General features: G+C 39.2%; 1 protein-coding gene across 1 annotated transcript; it reads left to right on the top strand.

Annotated features, from left to right (window-relative positions):
• Window positions 1-490: 490 nt before the first annotated feature.
• LOC311117839 (uncharacterized protein) lies at window positions 491-15,255 on the top strand (the record flags this gene model as incomplete). Its single annotated transcript, XM_084192748.1, has 2 exons — window positions 491-953; window positions 13,573-15,255. 2 exons carry the CDS (start codon window positions 491-493, stop codon window positions 14,544-14,546), a joined length of 1,437 nt encoding a protein of 478 aa, XP_084048874.1. The 3' UTR covers window positions 14,547-15,255.
• Between the last annotated feature and the right edge of the window lie 3,654 nt (window positions 15,256-18,909).

Genomic DNA, 18,909 nt, shown 5'->3' on the forward strand with positions numbered 1-18,909 from the left:
AGTATGGATCTACAGTAGATAGTTACTTATTTAGATTTTGTTTGACTTAATGAAACTGCCTTAAATGCAGATGTGCTGTAGTATAATTGTTTTTATTCTTACTCATAAAAATTCTGCACTAATCAATCAGCACATCCCTGTGTATTTTATAATTAAATACATTTAAAATAAACTTTGAAAATAAAATATTTTCCTCAACTGCGATACCCACTCCAGTCAGCAGATGGCGATGTGTGTCTTTCAGGCGATGCTGAAAGCGTGACGTATAATCTAGTGGACGGGAGGCAACAGTCAACCACCTCCGTATCTGGTTAGCCAACAGCCGAAAGTTTCAAGCACTAGACGCTTTCGGTGTATATTAGCTACTGTGTTTTAAACACACTTCGGTCGTATCTACTTGTTAACCTATTTGATTTAATATTAAGTTGTTATTAGTCAGCTAGCTGGCTTGTTAAGTTAGCACTAGCCTAGCTAGCTAACATCCCCGACCATGAGCTCACTAAGCTACTCTCCTCCTGCTAAAGAAGAGGAGGTCTGCTGGACGGAGAAAGAAGCTCTAGTGAAAGAGGAGGAGGAAGAGGAGGATGTTACAATACAAAAACAAGTAGAGGGTGAGGCTGTTACCGTGAAAGAAGAAGAGAAAGACGTTACAGTGAAAGAAGAGGAAGACGCGTTCAGAGTGAAAGAAGAGGAGGAGGATGTTACAGTGAAAGAAGAGGAAGACGTGTTCAGAGTGAAAGAGGAGGAGGATGTTACAGTGAAAGAAGAGGAAGACGCGTTCAGAGTGAAAGAGGAGGAGGATGTTACAGTGAAAGAAGAGGAAGACGCGTTCAGAGTGAAAGAAGAGGAGGAAGAGATAGAGGAGGATGCAGTTTTTGGAGTGAAGAAGGAGGGAGAGATAACTGTCACATTGAAAGATGAAGTGAAGGAGATAGGAGATCTGATTAACACCAGTAAGTACCGCCTTAAATGTGTTTTTCACTTTGGATATTTGGAGTTCGCTCGTCAATTCAATGGAGAGAGATGCTATGCTACTAGCATCATGTTATGAATTTGCAAAGCCATCTCCTATAGTGTTTTTTCTCAAAGTTGTCGGTATGTCACGTGTCCTACTTATCAGTACACTCAGAACAACTTAAGCATTACGAAACTTCTATTCGATCAAGTAAACATCACGTAGCACGTAAGCCATTCATTTTGTTGACCAACCTGGACCAGCTCATTGACCTCCATACAAAAACTCCACCTGCTGGAAGGAGAGATATTCCCGTGAGTTTGTTCTCTCTCTTCCTCTCTGGCTACACTAGCTTGTGCTAGCTAGCTAGTAATCTCCTTCCCAGACACTTCCACGCAGTGTGGGGACGAGGTTAGCCAGCTAGCTACATTCCCTCGGCGTAAAGCAGTGCTCGGCAGGCCGGGGCTAAGGACACAGTGAAACACAGACTAGCCGTGCAGGCTGTTGTGCTGCTTACAACTTGGAGGAAAACATTTGGCCACGTTAACTACCGCCGGCGACACCGTGATACAGCTGCCCAGTGGGAAGCACCTCAGGCCGGCATGCACCTCGAACACCGGCGATTTGGCATTTTATTAGGTGTAATGGTCGTTCGCATGGCTCGTCTTCCAGCTCCTGAAATCAGTAATGTGTTGGTGCTTTCAAGAGAACTTCGGAACCTCATAGTTAAAGTGTATGGAAGTTTGTTGTGGCGCAGTGGTCTAAGGCACTGCATCGCAGTGCTAACTGTGCCACTAGAGATCCTGGTTCGAATCCAGGCTCTGTCGCAGCCGGCCGCGACCGGGAGACTCATGGGCTGCGCACAATTGGCCCAGCGTCGTCCAGGGTAGGGGAGGGAATGGCCCAGGGTAGGGGAGGGAATGGCCGGCAGGGATGTAGCTCAGTTGATAGAGCATGGCGTTTGCAACGCCAGGGTTGTGGGTTCGATTCCCACGGGGGGCCAGTATAAAATATATATATATATATATATATATATATATATATATATTTATTTTTTATACAGTATGTTGTATCTTTTATACTGGCCCCCCGTGGGAATCGATATATATATATATATATATATATATATATATATATATATATATATATATATATATATATATATATATATATATATATATATATATTCACTAACTGTAAGTCGCTCTGGATAAGAGCGTCTGCTAAATGACGTAAATGTTGTGTAGAGCTTCCTGTTGGTCGATTCCGATATTTTCCAAGTGGGGAAACCAAGGAAATGTTTCTATGAGTGTTCAAGTCGGAAATGTCAGAATGACCGATTCCCCAGTTGTCTTGAAAGCGGAAGGAACTAATTGGTAAGTCACTGTGACATCCAGATGGTGACCAACTCTTACTCGACCATTAAAATAAACACAACTCTTGAGTCACGGGATGTTGGGAAGCAAGGTGGTTGTTTGAAATGAGCCTCCCGATAAAACCCTCCCAGTTTTCTCCTATCTTAGACCCATACAGTATGTTGTTAGACCCATACAGTATGTTGTATCTTAGACCCATACAGTATGTTGTATCTTAGACCCATACAGTATGTTGTATCTTAGACCCATACAGTATGTTGTATCTTAGACCCATACAGTATGTTGTATCTTAGACCCATACAGTATGTTGTATCTTAGACCCATACAGTATGTTGTATCTTAGACCCATACAGTATGTTGTTAGACCCATACAGTATGTTGTTAGACCCATACAGTATGTTGTATCTTAGACCCATACAGTATGTTGTTAGACCCATACAGTATGTTGTATCTTAGACCCATACAGTATGTTGTTAGACCCATACAGTATGTTGTATCTTAGACCCATACAGTATGTTGTATCTTAGACCCATACAGTATGTTGTATCTTAGACCCATACAGTATGTTGTATCTTAGACCCATACAGTATGTTAGACCCATACAGTATGTTGTATCTTAGACCCATACAGTATGTTGTATCTTAGACCCATACAGTATGTTAGACCCATACAGTATGTTGTATCTTAGACCCATACAGTATGTTGTATCTTAGACCCATACAGTATGTTGTATCTTAGACCCATACAGTATGTTGTATCTTAGACCCATACAGTATGTTGTATCTTAGACCCATACAGTATGTTGTATCTTAGACCCATACAGTATGTTGTATCTTAGACCCATACAGTATGTTGTATCTTAGACCCATACAGTATGTTGTATCTTAGACCCATACAGTATGTTGTTAGACCCATACAGTATGTTGTATCTTAGACCCATACAGTATGTTGTTAGACCCATACAGTATGTTGTTAGACCCATACAGTATGTTGTATCTTAGACCCATACAGTATGTTGTATCTTAGACCCATACAGTATGTTGTATCTTAGACCCATACAGTATGTTGTATCTTAGACCCATACAGTATGTTGTATCTTAGACCCATACAGTATGTTGTATCTTAGACCCATACAGTATGTTGTATCTTAGACCCATACAGTATGTTGTTAGACCCATACAGTATGTTGTTAGACCCATACAGTATGTTGTATCTTAGACCCATACAGTATGTTGTATCTTAGACCCATACAGTATGTTGTATCTTAGACCCATACAGTATGTTGTATCTTAGACCCATACAGTATGTTGTTAGACCCATACAGTATGTTGTATCTTAGACCCATACAGTATGTTGTATCTTAGACCCATACAGTATGTTGTATCTTAGACCCATACAGTATGTTGTATCTTAGACCCATACAGTATGTTGTATCTTAGACCCATACAGTATGTTGTTAGACCCATACAGTATGTTGTATCTTAGACCCATACAGTATGTTGTTAGACCCATACAGTATGTTGTATCTTAGACCCATACAGTATGTTGTATCTTAGACCCATACAGTATGTTGTATCTTAGACCCATACAGTATGTTGTATCTTAGACCTATACAGTATGTTGTATCTTAGACCCATACAGTATGTTAGACCCATACAGTATGTTGTATCTTAGACCCATACAGTATGTTGTATCTTAGACCCATACAGTATGTTTTTAGACCCATACAGTATGTTGTTAGACCCATACAGTATGTTGTATCTTAGACCCATACAGTATGTTGTATCTTAGACCCATACAGTATGTTGTTAGACCCATACAGTATGTTGTATCTTAGACCCATACAGTATGTTGTATCTTAGACCCATACAGTATGTTGTTAGACCCATACAGTATGTTGTATCTTAGACCCATACAGTATGTTGTTAGACCCATACAGTATGTTGTTAGACCCATACAGTATGTTGTATCTTAGACCCATACAGAATGTTGTATCTTAGACCCATACAGTATGTTGTATCTTAGACCCATACAGTATGTTGTATCTTAGACCCATACAGTATGTTGTATCTTAGACCCATACAGTATGTTGTATCTTAGACCCATACAGTATGTTGTATCTTAGACCCATACAGTATGTTGTATCTTAGACCCATACAGTATGTTGTATCTTAGACCCATACAGTATGTTGTATCTTAGACCCATACAGTATGTTGTATCTTAGACCCATACAGTATGTTGTATCTTAGACCCATACAGTATGTTGTATCTTAGACCCATACAGTATGTTGTATCTTAGACCCATACAGTATGTTGTATCTTAGACCCATACAGTATGTTGTATCTTAGACCCATACAGTATGTTGTATCTTAGACCCATACAGTATGTTGTATCTTAGACCCATACAGTATGTTGTTAGACCCATACAGTATGTTGTATCTTAGACCCATACAGTATGTTGTTAGACCCATACAGTATGTTGTATCTTAGACCCATACAGAATGTTGTTAGACCTATACAGTATGTTGTATCTTAGACCCATACAGTATGTTGTATCTTAGACCCATACAGTATGTTGTTAGACCCATACAGTATGTTGTATCTTAGACCCATACAGTATGTTGTTAGACCCATACAGTATGTTGTATCTTAGACCCATACAGTATGTTGTTAGACCCATACAGTATGTTGTATCTTAGACCCATACAGTATGTTGTATCTTAGACCCATACAGTATGTTGTTAGACCCATACAGTATGTTGTATCTTAGACCCATACAGTATGTTGTTAGACCCATACAGTATGTTGTATCTTAGACCCATACAGTATGTTGTATCTTAGACCCATACAGTATGTTGTATCTTAGACCCATACAGTATGTTGTATCTTAGACCCATACAGTATGTTGTATCTTAGACCCATACAGTATGTTGTATCTTAGACCCATACAGTATGTTGTTAGACCCATACAGTATGTTGTTAGACCCATACAGTATGTTGTATCTTAGACCCATACAGTATGTTGTATCTTAGACCCATACAGTATGTTGTTAGACCCATACAGTATGTTGTATCTTAGACCCATACAGTATGTTGTATCTTAGACCCATACAGTATGTTGTATCTTAGACCCATACAGTATGTTGTATCTTAGACCCATACAGTATGTTGTATCTTAGACCCATACAGTATGTTGTATCTTAGACCCATACAGTATGTTGTTAGACCCATACAGTATGTTGTATCTTAGACCCATACAGTATGTTGTATCTAAGACCCATACAGTATGTTGTATCTTAGACCCATACAGTATGTTGTATCTTAGACCCATACAGTATGTTGTTAGACCCATACAGTATGTTGTATCTTAGACCCATACAGTATGTTGTATCTTAGACCCATACAGTATGTTGTATCTTAGACCCATACAGTATGTTGTATCTTAGACCCATACAGTATGTTGTATCTTAGACCCATACAGTATGTTGTATCTTAGACCCATACAGTATGTTGTATCTTAGACCCATACAGTATGTTGTATCTTAGACCCATACAGTATGTTGTATCTTAGACCCATACAGTATGTTGTTAGACCCATACAGTATGTTGTTAGACCCATACAGTATGTTGTATCTTAGACCCATACAGTATGTTGTTAGACCCATACAGTATGTTGTATCTTAGACCCATACAGTATGTTGTTAGACCCATACAGTATGTTGTATCTTAGACCCATACAGTATGTTGTATCTTAGACCCATACAGTATGTTGTATCTTAGACCCATACAGTATGTTGTATCTTAGACCCATACAGTATGTTAGACCCATACAGTATGTTGTATCTTAGACCCATACAGTATGTTGTATCTTAGACCCATACAGTATGTTAGACCCATACAGTATGTTGTATCTTAGACCCATACAGTATGTTGTATCTTAGACCCATACAGTATGTTGTATCTTAGACCCATACAGTATGTTGTATCTTAGACCCATACAGTATGTTGTATCTTAGACCCATACAGTATGTTGTATCTTAGACCCATACAGTATGTTGTATCTTAGACCCATACAGTATGTTGTATCTTAGACCCATACAGTATGTTGTATCTTAGACCCATACAGTATGTTGTTAGACCCATACAGTATGTTGTATCTTAGACCCATACAGTATGTTGTTAGACCCATACAGTATGTTGTTAGACCCATACAGTATGTTGTATCTTAGACCCATACAGTATGTTGTATCTTAGACCCATACAGTATGTTGTATCTTAGACCCATACAGTATGTTGTATCTTAGACCCATACAGTATGTTGTATCTTAGACCCATACAGTATGTTGTATCTTAGACCCATACAGTATGTTGTATCTTAGACCCATACAGTATGTTGTTAGACCCATACAGTATGTTGTTAGACCCATACAGTATGTTGTATCTTAGACCCATACAGTATGTTGTATCTTAGACCCATACAGTATGTTGTATCTTAGACCCATACAGTATGTTGTATCTTAGACCCATACAGTATGTTGTTAGACCCATACAGTATGTTGTATCTTAGACCCATACAGTATGTTGTATCTTAGACCCATACAGTATGTTGTATCTTAGACCCATACAGTATGTTGTATCTTAGACCCATACAGTATGTTGTATCTTAGACCCATACAGTATGTTGTTAGACCCATACAGTATGTTGTATCTTAGACCCATACAGTATGTTGTTAGACCCATACAGTATGTTGTATCTTAGACCCATACAGTATGTTGTATCTTAGACCCATACAGTATGTTGTATCTTAGACCCATACAGTATGTTGTATCTTAGACCTATACAGTATGTTGTATCTTAGACCCATACAGTATGTTAGACCCATACAGTATGTTGTATCTTAGACCCATACAGTATGTTGTATCTTAGACCCATACAGTATGTTTTTAGACCCATACAGTATGTTGTTAGACCCATACAGTATGTTGTATCTTAGACCCATACAGTATGTTGTATCTTAGACCCATACAGTATGTTGTTAGACCCATACAGTATGTTGTATCTTAGACCCATACAGTATGTTGTATCTTAGACCCATACAGTATGTTGTTAGACCCATACAGTATGTTGTATCTTAGACCCATACAGTATGTTGTTAGACCCATACAGTATGTTGTTAGACCCATACAGTATGTTGTATCTTAGACCCATACAGAATGTTGTATCTTAGACCCATACAGTATGTTGTATCTTAGACCCATACAGTATGTTGTATCTTAGACCCATACAGTATGTTGTATCTTAGACCCATACAGTATGTTGTATCTTAGACCCATACAGTATGTTGTATCTTAGACCCATACAGTATGTTGTATCTTAGACCCATACAGTATGTTGTATCTTAGACCCATACAGTATGTTGTATCTTAGACCCATACAGTATGTTGTATCTTAGACCCATACAGTATGTTGTATCTTAGACCCATACAGTATGTTGTATCTTAGACCCATACAGTATGTTGTATCTTAGACCCATACAGTATGTTGTATCTTAGACCCATACAGTATGTTGTATCTTAGACCCATACAGTATGTTGTATCTTAGACCCATACAGTATGTTGTATCTTAGACCCATACAGTATGTTGTTAGACCCATACAGTATGTTGTATCTTAGACCCATACAGTATGTTGTTAGACCCATACAGTATGTTGTATCTTAGACCCATACAGAATGTTGTTAGACCTATACAGTATGTTGTATCTTAGACCCATACAGTATGTTGTATCTTAGACCCATACAGTATGTTGTTAGACCCATACAGTATGTTGTATCTTAGACCCATACAGTATGTTGTTAGACCCATACAGTATGTTGTATCTTAGACCCATACAGTATGTTGTTAGACCCATACAGTATGTTGTATCTTAGACCCATACAGTATGTTGTATCTTAGACCCATACAGTATGTTGTTAGACCCATACAGTATGTTGTATCTTAGACCCATACAGTATGTTGTTAGACCCATACAGTATGTTGTATCTTAGACCCATACAGTATGTTGTATCTTAGACCCATACAGTATGTTGTATCTTAGACCCATACAGTATGTTGTATCTTAGACCCATACAGTATGTTGTATCTTAGACCCATACAGTATGTTGTATCTTAGACCCATACAGTATGTTGTTAGACCCATACAGTATGTTGTTAGACCCATACAGTATGTTGTATCTTAGACCCATACAGTATGTTGTATCTTAGACCCATACAGTATGTTGTTAGACCCATACAGTATGTTGTATCTTAGACCCATACAGTATGTTGTATCTTAGACCCATACAGTATGTTGTATCTTAGACCCATACAGTATGTTGTATCTTAGACCCATACAGTATGTTGTATCTTAGACCCATACAGTATGTTGTATCTTAGACCCATACAGTATGTTGTTAGACCCATACAGTATGTTGTATCTTAGACCCATACAGTATGTTGTATCTAAGACCCATACAGTATGTTGTATCTTAGACCCATACAGTATGTTGTATCTTAGACCCATACAGTATGTTGTTAGACCCATACAGTATGTTGTATCTTAGACCCATACAGTATGTTGTATCTTAGACCCATACAGTATGTTGTATCTTAGACCCATACAGTATGTTGTATCTTAGACCCATACAGTATGTTGTATCTTAGACCCATACAGTATGTTGTATCTTAGACCCATACAGTATGTTGTATCTTAGACCCATACAGTATGTTGTATCTTAGACCCATACAGTATGTTGTATCTTAGACCCATACAGTATGTTGTTAGACCCATACAGTATGTTGTTAGACCCATACAGTATGTTGTATCTTAGACCCATACAGTATGTTGTTAGACCCATACAGTATGTTGTATCTTAGACCCATACAGTATGTTGTTAGACCCATACAGTATGTTGTATCTTAGACCCATACAGTATGTTGTATCTTAGACCCATACAGTATGTTGTATCTTAGACCCATACAGTATGTTGTATCTTAGACCCATACAGTATGTTAGACCCATACAGTATGTTGTATCTTAGACCCATACAGTATGTTGTATCTTAGACCCATACAGTATGTTAGACCCATACAGTATGTTGTATCTTAGACCCATACAGTATGTTGTATCTTAGACCCATACAGTATGTTGTATCTTAGACCCATACAGTATGTTGTATCTTAGACCCATACAGTATGTTGTATCTTAGACCCATACAGTATGTTGTATCTTAGACCCATACAGTATGTTGTATCTTAGACCCATACAGTATGTTGTATCTTAGACCCATACAGTATGTTGTTAGACCCATACAGTATGTTGTATCTTAGACCCATACAGTATGTTGTTAGACCCATACAGTATGTTGTTAGACCCATACAGTATGTTGTATCTTAGACCCATACAGTATGTTGTATCTTAGACCCATACAGTATGTTGTATCTTAGACCCATACAGTATGTTGTATCTTAGACCCATACAGTATGTTGTATCTTAGACCCATACAGTATGTTGTATCTTAGACCCATACAGTATGTTGTATCTTAGACCCATACAGTATGTTGTTAGACCCATACAGTATGTTGTTAGACCCATACAGTATGTTGTATCTTAGACCCATACAGTATGTTGTATCTTAGACCCATACAGTATGTTGTATCTTAGACCCATACAGTATGTTGTATCTTAGACCCATACAGTATGTTGTTAGACCCATACAGTATGTTGTATCTTAGACCCATACAGTATGTTGTATCTTAGACCCATACAGTATGTTGTATCTTAGACCCATACAGTATGTTGTATCTTAGACCCATACAGTATGTTGTTAGACCCATACAGTATGTTGTATCTTAGACCCATACAGTATGTTGTTAGACCCATACAGTATGTTGTATCTTAGACCCATACAGTATGTTGTATCTTAGACCCATACAGTATGTTGTATCTTAGACCCATACAGTATGTTGTATCTTAGACCTATACAGTATGTTGTATCTTAGACCCATACAGTATGTTAGACCCATACAGTATGTTGTATCTTAGACCCATACAGTATGTTGTATCTTAGACCCATACAGTATGTTTTTAGACCCATACAGTATGTTGTTAGACCCATACAGTATGTTGTATCTTAGACCCATACAGTATGTTGTATCTTAGACCCATACAGTATGTTGTTAGACCCATACAGTATGTTGTATCTTAGACCCATACAGTATGTTGTATCTTAGACCCATACAGTATGTTGTTAGACCCATACAGTATGTTGTATCTTAGACCCATACAGTATGTTGTTAGACCCATACAGTATGTTGTTAGACCCATACAGTATGTTGTATCTTAGACCCATACAGAATGTTGTATCTTAGACCCATACAGTATGTTGTATCTTAGACCCATACAGTATGTTGTATCTTAGACCCATACAGTATGTTGTATCTTAGACCCATACAGTATGTTGTATCTTAGACCCATACAGTATGTTGTATCTTAGACCCATACAGTATGTTGTATCTTAGACCCATACAGTATGTTGTATCTTAGACCCATACAGTATGTTGTATCTTAGACCCATACAGTATGTTGTATCTTAGACCCATACAGTATGTTGTATCTTAGACCCATACAGTATGTTGTATCTTAGACCCATACAGTATGTTGTATCTTAGACCCATACAGTATGTTGTATCTTAGACCCATACAGTATGTTGTATCTTAGACCCATACAGTATGTTGTATCTTAGACCCATACAGTATGTTGTTAGACCCATACAGTATGTTGTATCTTAGACCCATACAGTATGTTGTTAGACCCATACAGTATGTTGTATCTTAGACCCATACAGAATGTTGTTAGACCTATACAGTATGTTGTATCTTAGACCCATACAGTATGTTGTATCTTAGACCCATACAGTATGTTGTTAGACCCATACAGTATGTTGTATCTTAGACCCATACAGTATGTTGTTAGACCCATACAGTATGTTGTATCTTAGACCCATACAGTATGTTGTTAGACCCATACAGTATGTTGTATCTTAGACCCATACAGTATGTTGTATCTTAGACCCATACAGTATGTTGTTAGACCCATACAGTATGTTGTATCTTAGACCCATACAGTATGTTGTTAGACCCATACAGTATGTTGTATCTTAGACCCATACAGTATGTTGTATCTTAGACCCATACAGTATGTTGTATCTTAGACCCATACAGTATGTTGTATCTTAGACCCATACAGTATGTTGTTAGACCCATACAGTATGTTGTATCTTAGACCCATACAGTATGTTGTATCTTAGACCCATACAGTATGTTGTTAGACCCATACAGTATGTTGTTAGACCCATACAGTATGTTGTATCTTAGACCCATACAGTATGTTGTATCTTAGACCCATACAGTATGTTGTTAGACCCATACAGTATGTTGTATCTTAGACCCATACAGTATGTTGTATCTTAGACCCATACAGTATGTTGTATCTTAGACCCATACAGTATGTTGTATCTTAGACCCATACAGTATGTTGTATCTTAGACCCATACAGTATGTTGTATCTTAGACCCATACAGTATGTTGTATCTTAGACCCATACAGTATGTTGTATCTTAGACCCATACAGTATGTTGTATCTTAGACCCATACAGTATGTTGTATCTTAGACCCATACAGTATGTTGTATCTTAGACCCATACAGTATGTTGTTAGACCCATACAGTATGTTGTATCTTAGACCCATACAGTATGTTGTATCTAAGACCCATACAGTATGTTGTATCTTAGACCCATACAGTATGTTGTATCTTAGACCCATACAGTATGTTGTTAGACCCATACAGTATGTTGTATCTTAGACCCATACAGTATGTTGTATCTTAGACCCATACAGTATGTTGTTAGACCCATACAGTATGTTGTTAGACCCATACAGTATGTTGTATCTTAGACCCATACAGTATGTTGTTAGACCCATACAGTATGTTGTATCTTAGACCCATACAGTATGTTGTATCTTAGACCCATACAGTATGTTGTTAGACCCATACAGTATGTTGTATCTTAGACCCATACAGTATGTTGTATCTTAGACCCATACAGTATGTTGTATCTTAGACCCATACAGTATGTTGTATCTTAGACCCATACAGTACGTTGTATCTTAGACCCATACAGTATGTTGTAGCTTAGACCTATACAGTATGTTGTTAGACCCATACAGTATGTTGTATCTTAGAGCCATACAGTATGTTGTTAGACCCATACAGTATGTTGTATCTTAGAGCCATACAGTATGTTGTTAGACCCATACAGTATGTTGTTAGACCCATACAGTATGTAGTTAGACCCATACAGTATGTTGTATCTTAGACCCATACAGTATGTTGTATCTTAGACCCATACAGTGCGTTATATCTTAGACCCATACAGTATGTTGTTAGACCCATACAGTATGTTGTATCTTAGACCCATACAGTAAGTTAAGGCTTAGATCCTATTTTACAGGGTGGTGTCGTGGCTGAACAGAGAATGTTGACTTGAAAATATGTGTTGTTTTGAATCCGGGACGGGCAGCTCCAGTCCTCGGGGACGGAGTGGTGTCACACTTTTCCCCCATCCCTAGCAAACACAGCTGATTAAACTAAATGCATTCTAAACTGAACATCATGATTAGTTGATTATTGGGGTCAGGTTTATTAGCTGGGATTGGGGCAAAAGTGACACCAATCAGGCCTTTATTAAAACACTTTTTTCTCAAGAAATAATCAAATAGTTTGACCACCCTGTTTGGAAGCTTTTAAATTATCTCAAACTCAACCGTTAATATTTTCCAGTGATGAAGACGATGGATGGTTCATTGCATGGTGGGGTTTGCAAAAAGAGTCAACTTCGAGCACCTTTATCTCATGAATGTTTTGGCTTTCAGTTACAAAAAGTCACTTTCTTACCACTTCTTCCATAGGCAAACATGTAAGGAAAGCTTTTTTTAAATCAAAAGGGATGCTGTCAAAAATGTATTGAATTCAAATGGATTTACCCAGTGTACAAAGCACTACAGCCACTCTGTGATGACAAGCTCTGCTATTTTATTTAGGGATCTAGTCTAGGTTAAACATCATAGGAAGACAGTTTTATCATGTGGAGGTTTCATTCAAGTCTCTGTTTAACTAAATACTCTGTTTGTCTTTGGCAGGAGAGAGACCAGACTCTCACTCTGACAGCGGGAAGAGCCCTTCAGCGGAACCAGACCCAGAGACGCCCAAACCAGCGAGACAACACCACTGCTTCCAATGTGAAAATAGATTTTCCCGATCAGGGGACCTCAAAGCTCATGAGTGGACACACACAGGAGAAGAGCCTTTCCAATGTTCCCAGTGTAAAAAGCGTTTTACCGTGTTAGCTAACCTGAAAAGGCATGAGAGAATACACACAGGAGAAAAGCCTTATCAATGTTCCCAGTGTGGAAAGAGTTTTACTCAGAGAGGGTATCTAAAAGTGCATGAGAGAATACACACAGGAGAAAAGCCTTATCAATGTTCCCAGTGTGGAAACAGTTTTACTCAGATAGGGCACCTAAAACAGCATGAGAGAATACACACAGGAGAAAAACCTTATCAATGTTCCCAATGTGGAATGAGTTTTATTCAGTTAGGGAGCCTGAAGGAGCATGAGTGGACACACACAGGAGAAAAGCCTTTCCAATGTTCCCAGTGTAGAAAGAGTTTTACCGTGTTAGCTACCCTGAAAAGGCATGAGCGAATACACACAGGAGAAAAGCCATTCCTATGTTCCCATTGTGGAAACGGTTTTACTCAGAGATGGCATCTAAAAGAGCATGAGAGAATACACACAGGAGAAAAGCCTTACCACTGCTCCCAGTGTAAAAAGAGATTTTCCCGAGTAGGGGACCTAAAAGCTCATGAGTGGACACACACAGGAGAAAAGCCTTTCCAATGTTCCCAGTGTAGAAAGAGTTTTACCGTGTTAGCTAGCCTGAAAAGGCATGAGAGAATACACACAGGAGAAAAGCCTTACCACTGCTCCCAGTGTGGAAAGAGTTTTACCTGGTTAAGGAGCCTGAAGGAGCATAAGAGAACACACACGAAAAAAGCCCCACCACTGCTCTCTCTCTGTGTGGAAGGACAATTTCCCAGTCAAAGAACCTGAAATCACACGAGAGAATTGAGTGACTGTGTTCTGACTTATTTTTTAAACTGACAATTTGTGTTTTTGTTTATGCCACATGAAAACATTTTGTTTATATGAATTCTTACTCAAAAATAGGCATATTTTGGTTTTTTCACCTCGAGGCCTGATCATATCAGATTAAAAATCAGATTAAAAATCAGATTAAATACTATAAAATGTGTATTTTGTTTTGGTTATGAACTTTAATGCATTGGTTACAGGTATACACCCTCAGTTGTTCATTATATTATTTGGATATTGCTAAATGTAAATTATTATATAGATGAATGGAACTTTGCATTTCTTGATTCTAACCTTGAAACCTATAGACTTTGATTTGATATATAAGATTAGGCTTTTGCTAAATGAATTTGATTGAAATTGATTGGATATTGCAAAATGAATTTGATTACATGATTTGGATATTGCTAAATGTAAATGATGAACTAGATTCATAGCATGTGCATTTCTTGATTCCAACATTGAAACCTTTTGAATTTACTTGTGTTTCATTTAGTTAATTTGTATAGTAAAGTCCTCAAGCTAAAGGTGTATGAAAATGTGATGTTCTGGTAACATTGATAAGTTGTTGACATGAAAAACATTCACTACCTCATGACTGTTTCCATCAGTATTATTCCACCATGTCAGATAAAACTGGTGCTGATTGTAATAAGGATTTTATTAATGCAGCGTAATTTTATCTGAATAGAAATAAAATGTGGAACACTAGTTCATTATTCTACATTTATGTCTGTTCATTATATACATCTATATGATGTATTGTTACACCATGTAGGAGCAGTATAGACCTAGTCTGTTTATTATATACATCTATATGATGTATTGTTACACCATGTAGGAGCAGTATAGACCTAGTCTGTTCATTATATACATCTATATGATGTATTGTTACACCATGTAGGAGCAGTATAGACCTAGTCTGTTCATTATATACATCTATATGATGTATTGTTACACCATGTAGGAGCAGTATAGACCTAGTCTGTTCATTATATACATCTATATGATGTATTGTTACACCATGTAGGAGCAGTATAGACCTAGTCTGTTCATTATATACATCTATATGATGTATTGTTACACCATGTAGGAGCAGTATAGATCTAGTCTGTTCATTATATACATCTATATGATGTATTGTTACACCATGTAGGAGCAGTATAGACCTAGTCTGTTCATTATATACATCTATATGATGTATTGTTACACCATGTAGGAGCAGTATAGACCTAGTCTGTTCATTATATACATCTATATGATGTATTGTTACACCATGTAGGAGCAGTATAGATCTAGTCTGTTCATTATATACATCTATATGATGTATTGTTACACCATGTAGGAGCAGTATAGACCTAGTCTGTTCATTATATACATCTATATGATGTATTGTTACACCATGTAGGAGCAGTATAGACCTAGTCTGTTCATTATATACATCTATATGATGTATTGTTACACCATGTAGGAGCAGTATAGACCTAGTCTGTTCATTATATACATCTATATGATGTATTGTTACACCATGTTGGAGCAGTATAGATCTAGTCTGTTCATTATATACATCTATATGATGTATTGTTACACCATGTAGGAGCAGTATAGACCTAGTCTGTTCATGACTCATTGCGAGCTCACAGAACAGAGCTCCGGGCAGCGGAGCGGAAATGGAAGAAAACTAAACTCCCTGCCGACCTGGCATCTTTTCACTCCCTCCTCTCTACATTTTCTTCATCTGTTTCTGCTGCTAAGGCCACTTTCTACCACTCTAAATTCCAAGCATCTGCCTCTAACCCTAGGAAGCTATTTGCCACATTTTCCTCACTGCTGAATCCCCCCCTCCCCCCCCCCCCCCCCTCCTCTCTCTCTGTGGATGACTTCGTCAACCACTTTGAAAAGAAGGTTGACGACATCCGATCCTCGTTTGTTAAGTCTAATGACACTGCTGGTCCTACTCACACTGCCCTACCCTATGCTTTGACTTCTTTCTCCCCTCTCTCTCCAGATAAAATCCTGCGACTTGTGACTGCAGGCCGCCCAACAACCTGCCCGCTTGACCCCATCCCCTCCTCTCTTCTCCAGACCATCTCCGGTGACCTTCTCCCCTACCTCACCTCGCTGATCAACTCATCCTTGACCGCTGGCCATGTCCCTTCCGTCTTCAAGAGAGCGAGAGTTGCTCCCCTTCTCAAAAAACCAACACTCGATCCCACTGATGTCAACAACTACAGACCAGTATCCCTTCTTTCTTTTCTTTCCAAAACTATTGAGCGTGCCGTCTTTAGCCAACTCTCTTGCTATCTCTCTCAGAATGACCTTCTTGATCCAAACCAGTCAGGTTTCAGGACTGGTCATTCAACTGAGACTGCTCTTCTCTGTGTCACGGAGGCTCTCCGCACTGCTAAAGCTAACTCTCTCTCCTCTGCTCTTGTCCTTCTAGACCTGTCTGCTGCCTTTGATACTGTGAACCATCAGATCCTCCTCTCCACCCTCTCCGAGCTGGGCATCTCCGGCGCGGCTCACTCCTGGATTGCGTCCTACCTGACCGGTCGCTCCTACCAAGTGGCGTGGCGAGAAGCTGTCTCCGCACCACGTGCTCTCACCACTGGTGTCCCCCAGGGCTCAGTTCTAGGCCCTCTCCTTTTCTCCCTATACACCAAGTCACTTGGCTCTGTCATATCCTCACATGGCCTCTCCTATCATTGCTACGCTGACGATACACAACTAATCTTCTCCTTTCCCCCTTCTGATAACCAGGTGGCGAATCGCATCTCTGCATGTCTGGCAGACATATCAGTATGGATGACGGATCACCACCTAAAGCTGAACCCTGGCAAGACGGAGCTGCTCTTCCTCCCGGGGAAGGACTGCCCGTTCCATGATCTCGCCATCACGGTTGACAACTCCGTTGTGTCCTCCTCCCAGAGTGCGAAGAGCCTTGGCGTGACCCTGGACAACACCCTGTCGTTCTCCGCTAACATCAAGGCGGTGACCCGCTCCTGCAGGTTCATGCTCTACAACATTCGGAGAGTACGACCCTGCCTTACACAGGAAGCGGCACAGGTCCTAATCCAGGCACTTGTCATCTCCCGTCTGGACTACTGCAACTCGCTGTTGGCTGGCCTCCCTGCCTGTGCCATTAAACCCCTACAACTCATCCAGAATGCCGCAGCCCGTCTGGTGTTCAACCTTCCCAAGTTTTCTCACGTCACCCCCCTCCTCCACACACTCCACTGGCTTCCAGTTGAAGCTCGCATCCGCTACAAGACCATGGTGCTTGCCTATGGAGCAGTGAGGGGAACGGCACCTCTGTACCTTCGGGCTTTGATCAGTCCCTACACCCAAACGAGGGCATTGCGTTCATCCACCTCTGGCCTGCTGGCTCCCCTTCCTCTGCGGAAGCATAGTTCCCGCTCAGCCCAGTAAAAACTGTTCGCTGCTCTGGCACCCCAATGTTGGAACAAGCTCCCTCACGACGCCAGGACAGCGGAGTCACTCACCACCTTCCGGAGACATTTGAAACCCCACCTCTTTAAGGAATACCTGGGATAGGATAAAGAAATCCTTCTACCCCCCCCCCCCCCAAAAAAATTGTAAAGTGGTTATCCCACTGCCTATAGGGTGAATGCACCAATTTGTGAGTCGCTCTGTTTAAGAGCGTCTGCTAAATGACGTAAATGTGCCCTTGAGCAAGGCACTTAACCCTAATTGCTCCTGTAAGTCGCTCTGGATAAGAGCGTCTGCTAAATGACTAAAATGTAAATGTAAATGTAATTATATACATCTATATGATGTATTGTTACACCATGTAGGAGCAGTATAGATCTAGTCTGTTCATTATATACATCTATATGATGTATTGTTACACCATGTAGGAGCAGTATAGACCTAGTCTGTTCATTATATACATCTATATGATGTATTGTTACACCATGTAGGAGCAGTATAGACCTAGTCTGTTCATTATATACATCTATATGATGTATTGTTACACCATGTAGGAGCAGTATAGACCTAGTCTGTTCATTATATACATCTATATGATGTATTGTTACACCATGTAGGAGCAGTATAGATCTAGTCTGTTCATTATATACATCTATATGATGTATTGTTACACCATGTAGGAGCAGTATAGACCTAGTCTGTTCATTATATACATCTATATGATGTATTGTTACACCATGTAGGAGCAGTATAGACCTAGTTTAGTAGATCTACGGGGCCTAAGAGAGTCTCTTCACCCCCCTTGGATTTCTTCACATTTTATTGTGTTACAAAGTGGGATTAAAATGGATTTAATTCTCATTTTTTATCA

This window comes from Coregonus lavaretus (assembly GCF_964263955.1).
Source record: "Coregonus lavaretus genome assembly, contig: HAP1_SCAFFOLD_448, whole genome shotgun sequence".
Classification (NCBI taxonomy): Eukaryota; Metazoa; Chordata; class Actinopteri; order Salmoniformes; family Salmonidae; genus Coregonus; species Coregonus lavaretus.